Source organism: Narcine bancroftii, chromosome 2 (genome assembly GCF_036971445.1).
Source record: "Narcine bancroftii isolate sNarBan1 chromosome 2, sNarBan1.hap1, whole genome shotgun sequence".
NCBI lineage: Eukaryota > Metazoa > Chordata > Chondrichthyes > Torpediniformes > Narcinidae > Narcine > Narcine bancroftii.
This window is the reverse complement of record NC_091470.1, coordinates 55159874-55177935: the sequence shown is the minus strand read 5'-3', so window position 1 is coordinate 55177935 and position 18062 is coordinate 55159874. Positions and strand designations below refer to the sequence as shown.

Below are 18062 nucleotides of genomic sequence, written 5' to 3'. Positions count from 1 at the left end.
TAGAAATATGAACCTCTGCTGTTGGATGAGATCAATTTAATTACATTGAGAAGGAATAGTGATAAATTGGGAGAGGGAGCAGATATGTGGCAGGTTACATTTAAAGTGGTATATTTTTGCCAGAACATACATGCTAAATGGCACAATTCTAAAAGTTGTGCACAGGCAGACACACTCTAGCACTTTGATTCATAAGTATATTTAGAAAAGTGCTCGGAAATATTGAAAAAAATAGCAATTAACGCAAATGGTTTCGTGAATAGAGGCAGACAATTAAAGCAAAAGACAATGCTGGAGGAACAGCAGTTCCGGCAGTGTCTATAGAGGAAGAAGTCAGTCAATGTTTCTGATTGAAATCCTACATCAGGAGAAGGGAACGGCAGATTTTTAAAAAGCAGGAAGGGTCAGTGGATGATAGGTAGACCAAGCAGCGGTTAAGGATGATGGGCAGACGGAGCCGGGGAGTGGGGGGGGAGAGTTCAGTTGGGAGACAGTGATATGTGAAAGCGGACAAAGGGGAAGGAAGATAAAACTAGAGGAGGAAAGAGTGCACTGCTGAAATAAGGAGATTGGTGGAACTGCACAAGGGATGGTGGCCCGGTGGGTAACAATGGTGGAGGGGATGCACTAGGGCAAGTGAAGATGGGGGGGGGGAAGGGGCAAGGAACTAGGGGATGGGGAGGTTTTGACATGAAAGGAATAGTGAGACAATCTAGGCGGATGAGGAGAGAAAAAAATCAGTTATTTGAAACCAGAGAAACTGTTCATGCAGTGGAGTTGCAGACTAGCCTAATGGAATACGGGGTGCAGTTCTTCATATCCGTGTTTGGCCTCACTCTGCCAATAAAGGAGGCAAAGAGACCCAATGGCATGAAAATAGAATTCTCCAATCAACACCTTAAAGGAGGAAGATTAAGTTGACACCTTATAAAACACCGGTGAAAATGGAAAATGAGGTCCAGCCCTGGTAGCCGCAGTTCTGGATATGAAGGAGATTTACTCAAATCGTCTTGGGACTGAATGACTTAAGTGTTCTTTGGAGAAAATTAAAAGGATAATTGGTAATAAACTTGAACTTGGTAAGTAGTTGTTCCTATTAAAAGCAGGGGTGCTGTGCTAATTCTTTAGGTGCTGGAGCTCACCAAAAAATGGCAGCAAGAGGGTGCTGGAGCCACCCATGAGATGCTGGAACAGTGCTCTGGTGAGCTCTGGCAGCTCTACACTCCAGATTAAAGTGAGAGTGAAAAAATAGTGGGGAGGTATGAGGGAAAGTTTTTTTCAAAATACAGAAATTGACCATGTTATGGAACTAATTGTACGAATGGTCAAATATAGTTAATCAAAGCTTTCAAGAGTTAATTGGATAGGCAGTTAAGGAAAATAATTCATTGGACTACAGAGAAAGAAAATGGGACCAACTAGATTGATATACAAACACTCAGAATGTAATCGATGGCAAAATGGCCTCTTTGTGCTCTAATAATTCCAAAGATCTATGGCAGTTTTTGTCAGGTTGCATATCATGTTTTCCAATCTGATTAGGCAATATGCAGTATTCTGGTATGTGTTGTAAACAATACAGACCAGTTGGAATGACTGTTGCTCTTGGCTGTCCAGACACTTCAACGGCTTTCCTCTCCACTCCTGCAAAAGAAATTAAGTTAATATTTCAGACACTGCACAACTACAAAATAGTTTTTTGTGTGTGTTGGAATATGACCATCTTATTTACAAAACAGTCTTTATATCTTTATGCTTGAAAGCAAGTAGGTAAAGTATTGCCTTTTGAATTTTTTTTAATGCTTACCACATATTTAATTTGGTAAACTGGAAGAAAACCACAAGTTGGTCACTTGATTGGCAATGCCTAATCAGATTTTAAATAGAGAAAGTAGACATAAGTTTTTTTTTTATATAAACACCCACTCAAATGTGAACTAAGGTGAAATAACTTCAGCTATTCAAACTGACTTCTTTAAACATTCAGCCACACTAAAATTTTACAGCTGCGTGCAAGTCGAGGCAGAGACTAAAACCATGATGCCTGTCAAACCTATACCTCAGTCTGAAAGTAAGGTCAGTCACCTATGATTCCCAATAAAAGCAAAATTATTTTTTACTAATTTTCCAACAATTCACATTTACAAATATTGTTAACTTGCAAATTAATTAGAACAATTTGTGAAACATAATAAAATACTTCAAAAGAACTATCCCATTGAACATTTGCATTATGTATTAACAGATAGATTACTGTGATATCCAGAGAGACTGGATAGAGATTTATAAAATCATTGATAGGCTGGACAGTCAGGATCTCTAGTGTAAAACTGTCACACATTCTAGGATATGCATTTAGGGCGAGGAACTTTCCGTCTATGTGTCTGTGTCCAAATGAAACAACATCCTCTTCTGCTTGCACATCTCTCCATCTTCTTCAGTCATGTGTCTAGAATAGCCATTCTCAACCTTTTATTGGCTGTGGACCCCCAGGACTCTACTCAAAGTTTATGGGCCATCTTCCCCATGAAACAGTGAAGTTTTGATTTCTTCTGCACTTCTCTCCTATTGACTACATTTTTTAAAAATTTAAAAATTTCATGTTGCTCGAGCTGAAAAGAAAACAAGGTTTTTAGTTAAATGTGCTGATCCAGAAGTCTCTTCAACACTGTTCTCTTGCCTGCTTCTACCACTACTCATGGCAGCTACTTCCAGGTGCCTCTCACTATCTCTGTAAAATATCTGTCCCTCTCAACTCTCTGAAACTTCCTCACCCTCACTTTAAATGCATGTCCCAGAATATGTGACACTTTTACCTTGGGGAAATGATTCTGATTGTCCAGCCTATCAATGCCCTCTCATGATTTTGTAAATCACTATCCAGGCTCAACTCAGCTAAACGCCAGGAAAAAAAATAACCCAAGTTTGTCCAGTCGCTCCCTACAACTTGTACCCTTTCCAAAGCCTCCACATCCATCCTGTAAATACCTGAACCTCAAGTACGGTCTAACCAAATTTTATATAGCTGCAGAACGACTTCCCTACTTTAATAAGGGACCTTGTCAAATGAGCATAAGACAGAGGAGCAAAGATAAGCTATTCAGCCCATCAAGTCTGCCCTGCCATTTAAACATGAGCTGGTCCAGTTTCCCCACAGCCCCATTGCCTGGCCCTCTCCTCATAACCTTTGATACCTTGGCTAATCAAGAATCTATCAATCTCTGTCTTAAATACACCCAAGGACTTGACTTCTACAACCACCTGTGGCCACAAATTCACCTTCCAGCTCAAGAAATTCCTCCACATCTCTGTTCTGAGTAGACGCCCTTCAATCCTGAAGTAGTGCCCTCATGTCCTAGACTCTCCCACCATGGGAAACAACCTTTCTACATCTATTCTGTCCAAGTCTTTCAATATTTAAGATGTTCAAATTAGATCCTCCGTCGTTCTCCTAAATTCAAACGAATACAAGTCAAGAGATTTCAAGCACTTTTCATATGACAACCCTTTAATTCCCCTATGAACCTCCTCCGAACCCTCTCCAATATCAGCATATCCTTTCTTAAAAGAGGATCCCAAAATTGCTCACAATATTTCAAGTGAAGTCTCACCAGTGTCAACATCACATTCTTGCTCTTATTTTCTATTCCTCTTGAAATGAAAGCTAGCATTGCATTTGCCTACTTCACCACCAACTCAACCTGCTAGTTTATCTACAGGTTATCCTGCATGAGGACTCCCAGGTCCCTTTGCATCTGAGTATTTTCAATTTTTCCCCATTAAGAAAATAGTCTGCCTGTTTATTTTTTTCAACTGCAGTTCATGGTCATTCACTTTCTGACACTGTATTTCATTTGGAACTTCTCTGCCCATTCCCTTAATCTGTCTAAGTCCTTCTGTAGCCTCCCTGTTTCCTCAACACTACCTGCTCCTCCATCTACCTTCACATTATCTGCAAACTTGTCATTCATTCCATCATCTAAATCATTAATGTACAACATAAAGAGAAGTGCCACCAACACCAATACCTGTAGAACACCACTAGCAACTGGCAGCCAACTTGAATGTGATCCCTGTACCCCAACTCTCTGCTTCCCTGTCAATCACCCATTGCTCAACCCATGCTAGTATGTTTCCAGTGATACCATGGGCTTTTATCTAGTTAAGTAGCCTCATATGCGGCACCTTGTCAAAGGCCTTCTGAAAATCCAAACATACAACATCCACTACATCTCCTTTATCTAGCCTGCTTGTTACTTCTTCAAAGAATTCCAATAGGTTGGTCAAGCAAGATGTTCACTTAAGTCCAAGAAACATTCACTTTGCACAGATAAAACCAAGTATTGCTGGAAACAACAGGTCAGGCACCATCTACTCCGATGAAAAGTCACTTACCTAAAACAATACATCTGTTTTTAATATCTGCAAAAATTAGTCTAGCTGGCTGAATATTTCCATTATTTTCCATTTCATTTCAGAGTGTTTTTTTGTTTACTGATTCATTCTTCACATATTGTTTTTTATACAATGGAACTATATTCCTAAACATGCATTTATTATTTGAAATTCTTGAATAGACTAAAACTCCACTCACTGGAGACTGAAAAGGAGCTCATCCATCGAGTCAGTGATGAGGACCTAATTCCATTTGCAACAGAACCCCAATAATTATTTCGTCCTGGGAGTGTTTTAAGGCGAAATATTCCTCCCTTGGTGTCAATCACGCCACTGCAATAAATCACAAGGTAAGACAGCAGTGAAGAACTGTCATTTACACATGTGTTCGGGATGATTGTTGCTATTAAGTTGGCAACATTATAATAGTGAGTACAAAATGTTTAATTGATGGATTTATACCTTTTTTTTCTTCACTTAAGTCAATAAAAGAAAGCATAAAATTGAAACCAGGTGTCACAAAACACATGGGTTGAGTCTGATTGAATAACATCTGATAATAGTAGTTGGTTATTGTAAGAGCATCATTAATATATTTCATGGCTATTTTAACACTGCCGAAGGTACGAACACATAGCGAACAAGCAGTTTTAGAGAAATCTCACTTACCATGATAAAATTACTAAGACAATATAATTTTGCACAAGCACCAAGTACAGTAAATTTTATATTTTGTTTTGGTAATAATGATTATCTCTGATTTCTGGCTGATTTTCTTTGATTACTAGTTCACTTCTTCTTGCACGCTTCCAGTTTTCTAAAGTTAGTAGTAATTGATCCATTAGAGGTTGCTTCTTCAATAGAATGAAACAAAATGTTAAAGCACTTTAGCATCTACGAGGACTGGTTACAACACATCACAGTCTAGATGAGAAAGTTGCCCCAAAAGCAAAATAATAGATTCAGGAAATGTGAAATAAATGGAAAATATTGGAAATACACAGCAGGTTCTGTGGAAGGAGAAACCACAGTCACCATCTAATTTCTGAGTTAATGAATTTCTTTTAGTCAGAATAGGATTTATAGTATAGTAACTGAAAATACATCAAAGTAATTGAGAATTATTCATTCCCTCCAAGAATTCTGACAGATATTTCATAATAATGCACGTCTGCACTATCTGCAAGTCCAAAACCCGCCCCATTTGTACTACCGCACTGGCGGGGCAGCTGCAGAAGTTGGCGCTGTCAGGGTTTACTCTCTGTCTCGTGGCTTGCGCCCTGGGTCACGTGATGATGTCACCGCTGCGTGGGGCGGAACTCCCATTGGCCTTAAAGGGGCACGCACCAAATTCAAATAAACAGTTCTACTGGAAACCCCACCGAGTCTGGTGGTGTTTTCTGTGCGTAGTAGCTGCTACATTGGTGATTCCGATGAGCCCATATGATAACTGGCCTCCAAACATGGACTCCTCGGCAATCAGCGCCGTCTCAGTAAAGCTCCCTCCCTTCTGGACCCACCGACCCCACACATGGTTCGGGCAGGCGAAGGCTCAGTTTTGACTTTGGCAGATCACCTCAGACTCCACCTCGATGAAGAAACGGTGGCCAAAGTGGACGACCTGATCCATGATCCTCCCAAGGAAGGCAAGTATATCACCCTCAAAATCCTCCTTCACAGCACCTTTGGGCTCTCCCATAGCCAGTGCGCGGCTAGGCTGATGCACCTTGATGGTCTGGAAGAGACGGAGCCCTATCCGCGTTGATGGATGAGATGCTCGCACTGGCAGAAGGTCACAAGCCCTGCCTGATGTTTGAGCAGCCTTCCTCGAACAAATGCTGGAGGACATCCAGCTCCTGGTGGTGGACGAGAATTTCTCAGACCCCAAGAAGGTCACAGCCCACGCCGACATGCTGTGGTGGACAAAGAGGGAGAATGAGACCACTATGAACCAGGTTGCCTGCCCTCCATCCAGCCGACCAGAACCTTCCCCCAGACAGAAGATCGAGGAGCACCAGACAACATGGTGATTCTATCACCAACACTGGGGAGCACAAGCCTGCAAATGCCGCCAACCCTGCTCGTACCAGGGAAACGACTGGGCCAGCCGCCGCTGATGGCTGGTCACACAAAAAGCCTCCTCCACGTGGTGGACAAAACCAACAGTTGATGTTTCTTGGTGGACACTGGAGCAGATTTGAGTGTGCTGCCCCCGATCGCCCTTGAGACCCGCATGAAACCCGATCCTGCTTGGCATTCAAACGGCTCCAAAGGAAGACCTCCAAGTCTCATCTGCAGAGCTCATCTACAGTACACTGCTATCAGATGCCGAATTGTAAGGTGAGGATCCAATGCTTCTCTCGGACCTCTGCAGCAAGCTCACCGCATTAACACCCCCACTGCCAACCCACCACGGCAAGCACCCAGCGAATGTCCCCAAAGATCTGGACTCAGCAGAGTTTGTGTTCGTCCAGCGAGGCCTGCACCCAGCCCCCCTGCAATGCCTGTACAAGGGCCCGTATAAGGTCCTCCAGAGATCGGGCAAAGCCTTTACTCTGGATATTGGGGGCAGGGAGGAACTCTTCACGGTCAACTGGTTAAAGCTGGCACATGTGGACGAGCCAGTCCGTGCAAACGGCCCCACCCAAGCGGCGGGACGCATAAGCCGGTTCTGGTTGGAGGGGGTGGGTTGTGTGGCGACGCACATCTCTGTAAGCGAACAAACCCCGTTTGCCCGCCTCGCGGCTTAGACTACTGCTCGCGCCCCAGACATGTGACGATGTCACTGCTGCACGGGGCGGAACTCCCATTGGCCTTAAAGGGGTGCGTGCGAAATTCAAATAAGCAGTTCTACTGGAGTCTGGTGGTGTTTTCTGTGTGTAGCAGTGTGTAGATTAACAAGAAAGAAAAAAAACAGAAAAATATGAATGAATTTTCTGAGCTCAATCTCATACAAGTTGTGACTCGATTTATAAATTTAATTTTGTTTCTTCTTTTTCAGTCATGTGTGCCTTATATAACTTGTTAGGATGCAAAACAAACATTGTTTCTACAAGAATCAAATTATCAAAATGTGTTTTATGCAAGTACAATTACAGAAATCTGAACAAAAGTTCACACAACTTCACACAAAAAGGTTAAAAATTCATTTTGCAAAATACCACATCATCATTGATCCATTTTATTTGAAGCCATCCAGTTAAGTTTTCACTTATGCCGCTGAATAAACTATCATATTGACCAAAGTTCCAATTTTAAATCTTAACTCTATATTCTGAATGATTGTTCTTTCTGGAAACAATGCATTTAAGTAACACCCAAGGCCACTATTGTGATAGCAGAAAAGAATGTAGAGAAATTAAAGATGAGAGGAAAAGAAAGCAGTTTCCACTTGGCCACAGTTTATCCCTTTTCTCAAACTCATTCTTCTATACATTTCTCGGAATATGAGTTTGCCTATTGTAACAAAATTCAAAAAAGATGCAATACATGTTTTTAAGCCACAATAGCAAACCACAGACACAAGCAGTTTTCTGAAATGCTCCAGGTAAATAGAAAATAACAAAGCAGCAGGAACATCTCAGTCTGATGCAAAGTTTCAGTAACTAAAGAGGAGGCATTGTCTCACTTGTTTTCCTGATATGCTGCCTCTGGTCACATGACAAGACATGCAAGTTCAAATCTTGAGCATTTTTCTCAAATAATTTACTGTTTATTCCATGGCTCAACAACCTCTTCTTCTGGCTTGAAAATGAGTCAGGCAAGATTGACAGGGACTCCTTAAGTGCATGTGGTTGGCAAAGGGAGAAGTTCCATGTCCTCCAAAAATTCACACATGGACTTTGCTTTTTGACTATTGCTGTGAAAGTCTGATCCAATGAAGTTTCTTGCACAGTTGCAGGCATTAGATGATGGTGTGATAAAGGAGAAAAACCTGAACTGTTTTTCTTGCATCAAACGAGAACTACTGTTCATCAATCCCTGACCATCTGTTGAGCAATGGTGTAAGAATAGGTCAGACACCACCTACTCCGATGAAAAATCTCTGACCTAAAACAGGGATTCTTGCAGACAAGACTTATTTATGCTGTTCACAGAACTGACTGCAATCTCTTTTCGAGCAACACTGGTCAGAATGTTGTCAGCATGGCATTCGGGCGGTAAGACCAGTTACAGCTCATATGACGGGAAACTCCACACAAAACCACCAATGATTTATCAGGGGAGGAAAAAAAAAAGCATTTATTTATTTATTTCATTCTATTTTATTATTTATTTATTATATACACACCATGGTTGTCCTCCACTGCAAAGATGACCTGTTTATTCCCCCTCCAACAAACCAGCTACTAGGTTGTTCCTTTTACTGCTCAGCCACACTCTGTATTCAACTATTTTTTTTTCTAACCAGAGTACCAACCTCTGTTAGCAGTTGTGAAATGAGGAGGATCATTTCCTCCTCACCCCTTCTTGCGGGCTCCATCACTATATGAATCCAAATGAAGGGGAGAGGGCTGAGGGTCAGTTTGGGTGGAGCAGCAAATATACCAGTATTATACCAGGTTGCTTTGCTGCACATGTGATTTCTTGTTCAGAGGTGATGAAACAAAGGGAGCTACATCCCACCCTCAGCATTGTTTAAGCTTCTTAATCTCCATTCATCTGTGATAAGCAGTTCTTCATTTCCATTTCTGTCAGGATCTGAATGGGAGAATGTTCCTCAGTTGAACAACTCCAACACTTCTCCATCCTCTTTTTAACATCATTTGTTCTTGAGACAACTTCTCCTGCAGAACACTTACCCATATGTGGTGTGCATGGATAGCAAGACACAGCAAGTCATGGAAATGAAGCACAAAATAATGACAGAAGTGAAAATTGCATAATCAGAAATATGAAAATCCTACAGTTTGTGTGAGTTTAAGGAGAAGGTATAATGATCCAGTGATCGGATATGATTGAGAAGTGAAGTGAGGAGAATTTGGAGTATCATGGAGAGAAAGTGCTGCACAGAAATGTTGAATCCTTTCCTTTGTTTCCTTGGTCAGGTTGTTGATTGCTCATGTTACTAAATCCAATTCCTTGAGTTGACGCCCATTTGCAATTTCCAAACTCTTCCTTCAAGCTTGCTACTGAGTCAGTACTATCACTACCTTCTTAGCATCTCCAACCTTTACATTTATCCTCAATCTGATGGTAATTTTTCCTCGCAATTCCTATTAGAGAATTACAAACTGAATCCAACCAACAAAATGTTGGTGACGCAGTCAGGTGACTGGACTAGTGGTGATCGATCAAAGGGTTGGTCAATTAATTTCTCATTTAATTTCTTAAGAGGTTCTTTGATGAAGCTTCCCCATTTTTTTTAGAAAAAAACAAATTCCATACAAATAGATGCTAAATAAAACCCAACTCCACATAATTCATTAAGCAAGATTAACTTAACACGTAAGCTTGAGCAGTATTCTTGGCCATTGCTAGAATAAAATTCTGCTATGCATAGTCAGCGACTTATTTACACACAGCATACAGAATGTCATAGTTAGATTCAAGGACAGATTCTACCACTAACTTTGACAGCACATTCTAGTAATCAACTACCTTGTGTAAAAAATGGTTACCCCTCAGATCCCTCATACATTTATTTCAAATCTGTGCATTCCTGGATCTGATATACTCCCAGGATAAAGATGTTGGCTCTCTACCCTATTTATGCCTCTCAATCTTACATACAATTTTCACTCCAGAGAAAACAAGCTCAGCCTATCCATTTTTTTCCCGATAACTAATGCCATCCCATCTGGGCAATATCCTGGTGATCCTCCTATACATTCTCTTAGGTTCAATCACATCCTTCCTATTGTGTGACAACTAGAACCACAGTACTCCATTACAGACATTTTTCCAATGAATTGTAAAGACTGTCCTGAAGTTATCATCAATGAATTAAAGTAGTAACATGATTTTCATCATTTACTGTAATGCAACATTCAATATTCAATATTAAATGCAGCACTTGGGATTTGAATTAGCTGATTTTTTTTTTTTAAACTGTTCCATAATGTTGGATTTTAAAGGGTAGATGAGTGTTCCAGAACAGAACAGGTTCATACAATACTACATTATGCATTGTTTCTGCAGATATTGATGTTATACAAGCATGCCTGTTCTCATCAAGTAAACACTTTGGATCTATACTTGGAAAGGCTAACACAAAAAACTTACTCAAGTTGATATCAATTTTAAACAAGTCTCTCGCTCTCTCTCCCTATTTATTTTGTTTTATTTACTTACAAAATAAAGCAATATTTTAGCTTCATTCCTATGGTGAATAGGGCTTAATGGCTACCTTTGGTCAGGAAACTCCCACAGTTCTAACCCAGTGAATCCTGCTTCCTGAAATAACAGTTGTAAGAGGCCAGTCAGCAATTTGAACATGTGTAAAGCAGGCATCTTTCATTTGTAAGTGGTTTTTTTTGATAAATCATTGATGATAAAAATGTGACATTGCTAATTTAGTTACCGCTGAATAAATTATACTTTTTCTTCAGTAAAATACAAGGCAAACATTATGAAACAAAACAGAAAATGCTGCAAATACCATGTATCAGGGCAGCACCTGTAGAGATGGACCCACAGAGTATTTCCAGCATATTTTGTGTCCTTTCAGACTTTCGGCACCAATAGTGCATGTTGTAACAATATGCCTTCAACACATTTTTATTTCAAGCCCTCTTGCTATTTTTTTTTCTACATTCTCTCTCTTTTTCTCCTGATGACAGTTTTAATGTGGGCATTTCTTTCGAGTTGCTCTGGCATCTTCCACTATTTATTTAAATCATGTGTCTTTGTGACAGTGTTGGGAGTAGAAACAACTTGGAACCCTCTTCTCTTAACTAGTAAATCTGAGCTACATTTTTAGCATGACTGCCCCGAAAAGCAAAAAAACTGTTAAAGATGGAAATCAGAAATAAACAGCAGGAAAGGCAGCTTCTGTGGAGAGAGAAACAGAGTTTATGCTTTGCCTGACTTGCTGTCATAAATGAGATCAGCTAACTTGACAATGAAGGACTCAATTAACTCACTGAACTGCCAGAGAAACAGATATAGCACGATTAAAAGATGGCACAGCAATGTCATCCCAAAGAAATAAAATGTATTGTTAGAACAACAATAGAGTAAATGGTATTCTTTTTCATTTTTCCTATCAGTTAAATCCTAAAATAGCACAAAACTGTCTGGAGAATAGGACATTTCAATTAACAAATCAAATGTGTGGAAGTTAAATTGTTTAAAATTTGAAATTGTAAGAAGTTTTTTTTCCAACATTGATGGTTCACTGTAATTCAACCAAATTCTGCAGCGCATGTCATCTACATTGAAGGTTAATTTTTTTCAATTTATAACTGGAACAAAGGCCTATTCACTCATTGGTCTAGGGTAGCCAGAGGTCAGCAGAAATAAATGCAAACATCTACAGAACTGCATGGGCCATATACGTTATTATCCTATCTGAAGTGGAACACTCTGTTTCTAAACAGTGCTCCATTCAGTGGCCGTACTGAGAATTGGCAGTGAAAGTGCTGAATATGAATGCAAATCAGAAACAGATACAAACAGACCAATGGATTAATTTCACAGTGAAATCATTTAGTCGTATATTTTAACCAAACTTAAAGTCTTATATTTTGTATTATATTCCTTAATTCGATTAGTTCCTGCTGAGAAGATAAATCTGTCCATGTACATTTAAAATAATCAACTGTTCAACAATTTAATATTAAGAAATATAAGAAATTAGCAGGTTTAAAAATCTTCCTTCACAATAATATTCTCACTAGTAATCACTCATGTTTATGTTCATCTCTGTTTCTATTCTTGTTTCAAAATTATGCTGGAATGTGAATCAGGATGTCAAATGCAAATCTTGTAACTGCAGTTTTGGGAAATATTTTAGCATAAAATTTAATAATTCAGAGGAGGAGCAAGTTATTTCCTCCAAGCTGCATCTACCGACGTTTTTCCATACCTTGATGAAAGGCTCAAGCCTGAAACATTGGTTATGTATCTTTAACATTGCTGTATAAAGTGCATTGTTTGACCTGCTGAGTTTCTCCAGCATTATGCTTTTACTTCAACCACGGTGTCTGCAGACTTTCATGTTTAACTTCTATTTGATTTGTTGTAATAATACTTCTACATCTATATGTTACTATTGGACTACCTTTTATAGGAGTTGACATAGTTAGAGAGCATTCCAAACAAAGCTGTTTACTGTGTGTCAGTACATATGACAATTCAACAGTTCATTTCAATCTGGAACTAAATTATCAGGACCATAAATGTTAGTTGAGTATTTTAATCTCAGACTCCTGCCAGGTTAAGGAAAATGACACATTGGATACAAAGTTTACCAGGCCACGTGCTGTCATTTATATAAACAGACATTCATTGGAATAATTACCGTATATGTCGCCATACAAAAAGAATTTGAACCTTAAAAATTTCATCCTAAAACCAGATGTCATTTTATATGCCAACTATAAAATCTGAACCTTAATATCTTGTGGTTTAGAGCGTCCTCCATGGCGATGGAGAACAGCAGAAACCGCACGCAACTCCTGCCATGAAATATTTTTCTACTGAAACTTACAATTGGGAAGCTGGATGAATAGTAATGTTATATTAAAACAATAAAAATGTATTATAAAATTGTCTAACATACCTAAAAATAACAGCACAGGAAACGAAGCCAACAATTATACTCAACACCATGTTTGTTCAGTAAAAGAACCGACATCTAAGTGAGGTTACTAGTGTTTACATTACACCAGCTGGGACATTTGATGCATATTATAGTGGATAATTGACAGTATTTTGCCATTACTTGAAATGAATCAGCTACATTTTAAATAACCAAGACTGTGTTGCTTAACAGCATCACTCCACTGGGTTGGTTGGTAAAAGACTATTGGGGCAGTAAGATCTCAGCTGGAAGTGCTAGACTTGGGATAGTCTTACAGAATGAACATAGTTCAAAACTTACATTTTAAGTGGAAATTCTGGGGATTGTCTTATACACCCAGTCACTTTATACGAGATATATCATGAAATATTATATGGCTTTCTCTCAACTCCTAAAATTTAAGTCTGTAATCTATGATCGGTGAGGAGACCAAATGTACAAAATTTAAATTTAATCTGTATACTCTGATAAATATTCAGAATATATATATAATCTTGTTAAACAGTCAAAATCCTCAGTATCTGGAATTCTAACAACCAGCAAAAAAAAGGGTGAGGTAATAAATAATTAAATAAAATGAAAATAAATAAGAATAAATTAAAAAATTAAATGTTTAAAATTGTAAAAGCAAATGTTCTCAAAAGCAATACACAATCCTGGGGAGGAAATATTCAGCCAGTGGAGCACCCCAGTCATGCCCCGCCCACAGCAGGGGTTTGAATAAAATGATGACTGATGCCAATCACTGCTGGGCAACTCTCCCAAAGTTTCTCCTTATCCCTGCTTAGTAAGACTCTTAATTATTAAGTATATTATTAAGGCTCTATCTGTAAACTAAGGGGAATGGGGTTGAAGTTAATTATTATAGAGGTATGGTTAGCATACCAGCACAAAACCAGCAACCAGGATTCAAATTTCGGGAATTAGCTGATTAAAGTGAGCTTTATATAATTAAGGACCACAATACATATATTTTTTTTAAAATTTACTTTAAATTTTGCACTCTTTTGTCTTTTAAACTGTTTATTCTTAATGCAAGTACATTAGATAGGCATTGTAAGGGTGTGTCTCAGGGAACTGGAAAATTCACATCCAACATCTGCAATCCCTGTAGATGCTAGATACTGTACTTTTATTTTTTTTCCTTTTAAACAGATATTTATTTGTAGAGTTCAATAGATGTTAGAAAATTCCTACTGAATTTTCATCCAGTGATCCGTAGAACACACATTATTTTGTGCTATACTGAGAGAGAGTTGTGACAGACTGATGCAATAAAAATACTGCAGCGTTAGGTACCAGTTTGATATTTTGGTTTTAACTCTATGGAACTAAAGCAAACATTCAAATCTGATCTCACTGATTTAATGGAACACTCAATCTTCTCATAATTTTTGATATGGTATTTTATTTGCATAACTTCTTTTCCCTTCTAATCAGTCTTTACTATCCTTTATTAGTATTTCCATAAAAAAAGTTTATATCATTACTGGTGCCTCTCTGTTAACCTTATCATTTAAGGACTCCGTTTAGGCAAAGAAGAACTAGTATAGAGCTTATATTTTCATTGGTTAAAACTTAATTTTAAAGCCAGATTGTCAAATGGAAAGCCATGACAAGGAAACATCCAGTTCTATTATCAAGAAAATACATTAGGCAGAGCCAGATGAGCAAATTTTCATGTACCGTGATTAGTTAAATAGCAAATATCCAAGATTTACAATTACAGGAGAAATCAAGAGTTTAGAGAATAGCTAAGTGAGCACATGATTTTACAACATTTAATTTTAAAGTCGTGTTAAAATATACCTTATGAGTCTTTTTATTACATACAATTTTGTGTCAGAATCTAAAAATTTTCAAATATTAATGAAATCTGCTTCACAGGTATTTCTCTGCAATAGCCAGCTACTGAGCAAGCTTTCATAAAAATAGTGGGAATATTTTTCTGAAATGGCAACACTGAATCTGTACAACACTTAATCAACAAATAATCAATATACTTCACTGTGTCAAGAACACAAACATGAAGCTAAAGAATTTGTGTATGTTGATAACATGATCTTCAGTCAGAGAAATCTCTTCCAAGTTGAAAAGATTGTGGCTCCTTCATCACTAATCAGACCCATAATACCAGGAATAAATTATATCACTTATTTCTGCCCTACGTTCAGCATCTGATTGTTTTCTGGGACCAGAAACACAGACAGCTTACAATCCGTGCACACTGAACAAGAAACAATACCACTTGATTATAATTTCAACATTGTTTTCTCTTGTTTTGCTCAGGCAATTCAATATTTTATTTGCTTTGAATAGGTTGGACCCATTAAGTATTTCATTGAGTCAGACTAGAGACTCCTTTTATGCATTCTTCCTCGTCGAAAAGAGGGAGTTTGTGCCCCTGAACTTGAGCAAGCTCCGTTTTTCTTTTCAGAAACCATACATTTGAAAAGATTTACTGATCTCTTTGAGGACCTAACAATGTTCATAATCACCCAGTTTAAGATTTTGCGCTGAATTTGTTGAAACAATGACGCTTAAAGATAATTATGCACAATTTTAAAGCTATCTTGGGGTAAAAATTGCACCTTTTTCAAGGCTTGCATGCAGATCAGGGCTTTATGGTGTACCTTGGTACATTGTACAATGAACATTTCAATTCATTTCAGCAATTTCCTTTATTTTTGTGGGCAAGTCCAGATACCTGTGAGCCTGATCCTCTCTTTACTGTACTGCTGCTCAGGATGATTGCATGTGATTTGGATCTGGGCTCAGGTTGCCGATGGTTTGAACGGAACTGGAGTCTTGTGGGGTTGCAGAGGCTGGGGGAGAGCTGGAGGCAAATCCACAGACACTCGGGTGACTCTGAGGGGACACTCTTTTGCTTTTGACTAAGGAGTGCTGGGCAATATTCATGGAAAATCTTTGTCTACCTTATGGCTGACTAAAGGCAATTTCATGTCATATTACATTTCTGTTTTATGACATGACAATAAATAGTATCTGGTTGTTTCTGACTGTTGGTTCAGTAGGATTCCTGGCACCCTGCAACTACGATGCTATCAAGCTGGATGAGCAGTCATTTACATTAAGAATCCTCATTGCAACAAACCAGAAAGTAAAAACAGACAACTTTTAGCTGATGCACATTTTTTAACAAAGTATCAAATAAAGTTTGGCTCATTCGATACAACTTAAAGAATAAATAAAAAGATTTTTTTTAAAAGATATTGGTGGTTTTATAATACAAATATAAACATTTTGTTTCAGACTAGACAGGCAAAATGGTGTGCAATTAAAATTACTTTGGTCTTCATACACCAAACATTTTCAGGGAATTTTATAGTGAGACCAGTTTGTAACCAACTGAATGTTATTTGATTGAACTGATTTCCCCTCCCATTTATGGTGTGGCAACACAGTGAAACTGTTTCTGTTAGCGTCTGTTTGGAAACCTTAAATTTCACATTTTCACCATCATTCCAAATGCAAAAGCTGCCCAATATTTCTATAGATAAACAAAAATTTCCAAAATGCTGTATGCGCTGTCATGTGTCTGAGATTTAGTGCAGGAATTCAACAATTGAGGTGCCAAGGCCCTTGGACACTTCCGACTTCATGCTGACAGGAATTTATTTTGAGATCACCTCGATTTTATTTAAGAATAAACTTCACTCGGAAAGTCTCACCTGTGAACAGCAGCTGAACAGATACTGGAGATCGAGGCATAGACACCAGATCCCCAGAGTGCAAGCTGGGAATAATCACAATTCGGTGGGCAGAGCATCTCCACCTGGCCCCGTGTTAAGTGAGTAGCTCTGCTGGAACAGGCGATTGAAACTGGCACTTAAAGAACAAAGCACACAATGTAATAGAACGGAACCATCAAAATGATCCCATCAACAATCCTTTAAAAACTAAATCCACCAAATGATACCACTCCACAAGTTGTTTACTGAGAAAGCAACAGAGGACAAAACTACATTTAGATCATAAAATCTGCTGCATGGGATCTAAACAAATACATGTATATCCTGCTTCAATAAATCTATTGATTATCTACACAGAATTTTAAAAACTTGAATATTGTCCAAGATAGCAAAAATGTAGATGATGTTTACTTTTTCAAGCATACCTGCTCCTTGATCTCCTGGCGCAGTTGAGGTAAATGTTATGGTTCCTGTATGCATCAAAAAGAAAATTCCTTGTAACTCTGACCATCACATAAATCTCCCTTATTCCATCTACACTTCCCACCAGCCAACTATTTTAATAGTCTTATCCGCCCGGTGATACTCTCTTCTCCCTCCTCCTGTCCGGAAGAAGGTTGCCAAGTGTGAAATCAGATTCAAGGACTGCTTCTTTCCCACTGCTATCATCAGGCTCCTGAACGAACCTCACACCAGTTGACTGTGCTCCATTCTAATTGACTCTGCACTCTGTTACTTGCAACCCTTAAAGATGGGTTTGACTTTGACATTGTACCTCGGCACTCGTGACAATAAATGAACTTCAGGGTACTACTCGTTCTATTAAGTTTAAGAATGTATCATTTAATTTGGAGACATAGAGGCGTGTAAAAAAAATCAAAGGCCATCCCGCGCCAATAATTAAATGCAATACAAAAGAACCTAGTAACCAAATCTGCAAGACGTGAGCATAAGAAAGATGTGATCTAAGAAATAAATGAGTGTTATGCTGAGTAACGGGGTCGGACAAAATGACCGGGGTCGCTTTTTTGGGGAATGATTGTGAACTCTAGGATGGCAACTCAGGGTCTATGGGTCTATTTGCAGCTCTCCCTCTCCCAGATCTAACTCCGCTCCGGCTCGGTGGGCCACAGCCCCTCAGTCTGCAGGTGAACCTCCTCTGCCAGTGTGAGGGGCCACGTCTCCCCGCCGACTTGTCCCGAGGAAGC

The 18062-nt window shown here is 38.8% G+C and overlaps 1 protein-coding gene across 1 annotated transcript in view; it reads right to left on the bottom strand.

Annotated features, from left to right (window-relative positions):
* Positions 1-18062, bottom strand: part of coch (coagulation factor C homolog, cochlin (Limulus polyphemus)) — a 29542-nt gene that overhangs the window by 10983 nt on the left and 497 nt on the right. The window contains exons 3-6 of the mRNA XM_069915248.1: positions 17280-17324; positions 16834-16990; positions 4595-4728; positions 1585-1644 (exon numbers count right to left, since the gene is read on the bottom strand). Coding sequence (XP_069771349.1) covers positions 1585-1644; positions 4595-4728; positions 16834-16990; positions 17280-17324 — 396 coding nt within the window. The remainder of the gene's footprint in view (positions 1-1584; positions 1645-4594; positions 4729-16833; positions 16991-17279; positions 17325-18062) is intronic.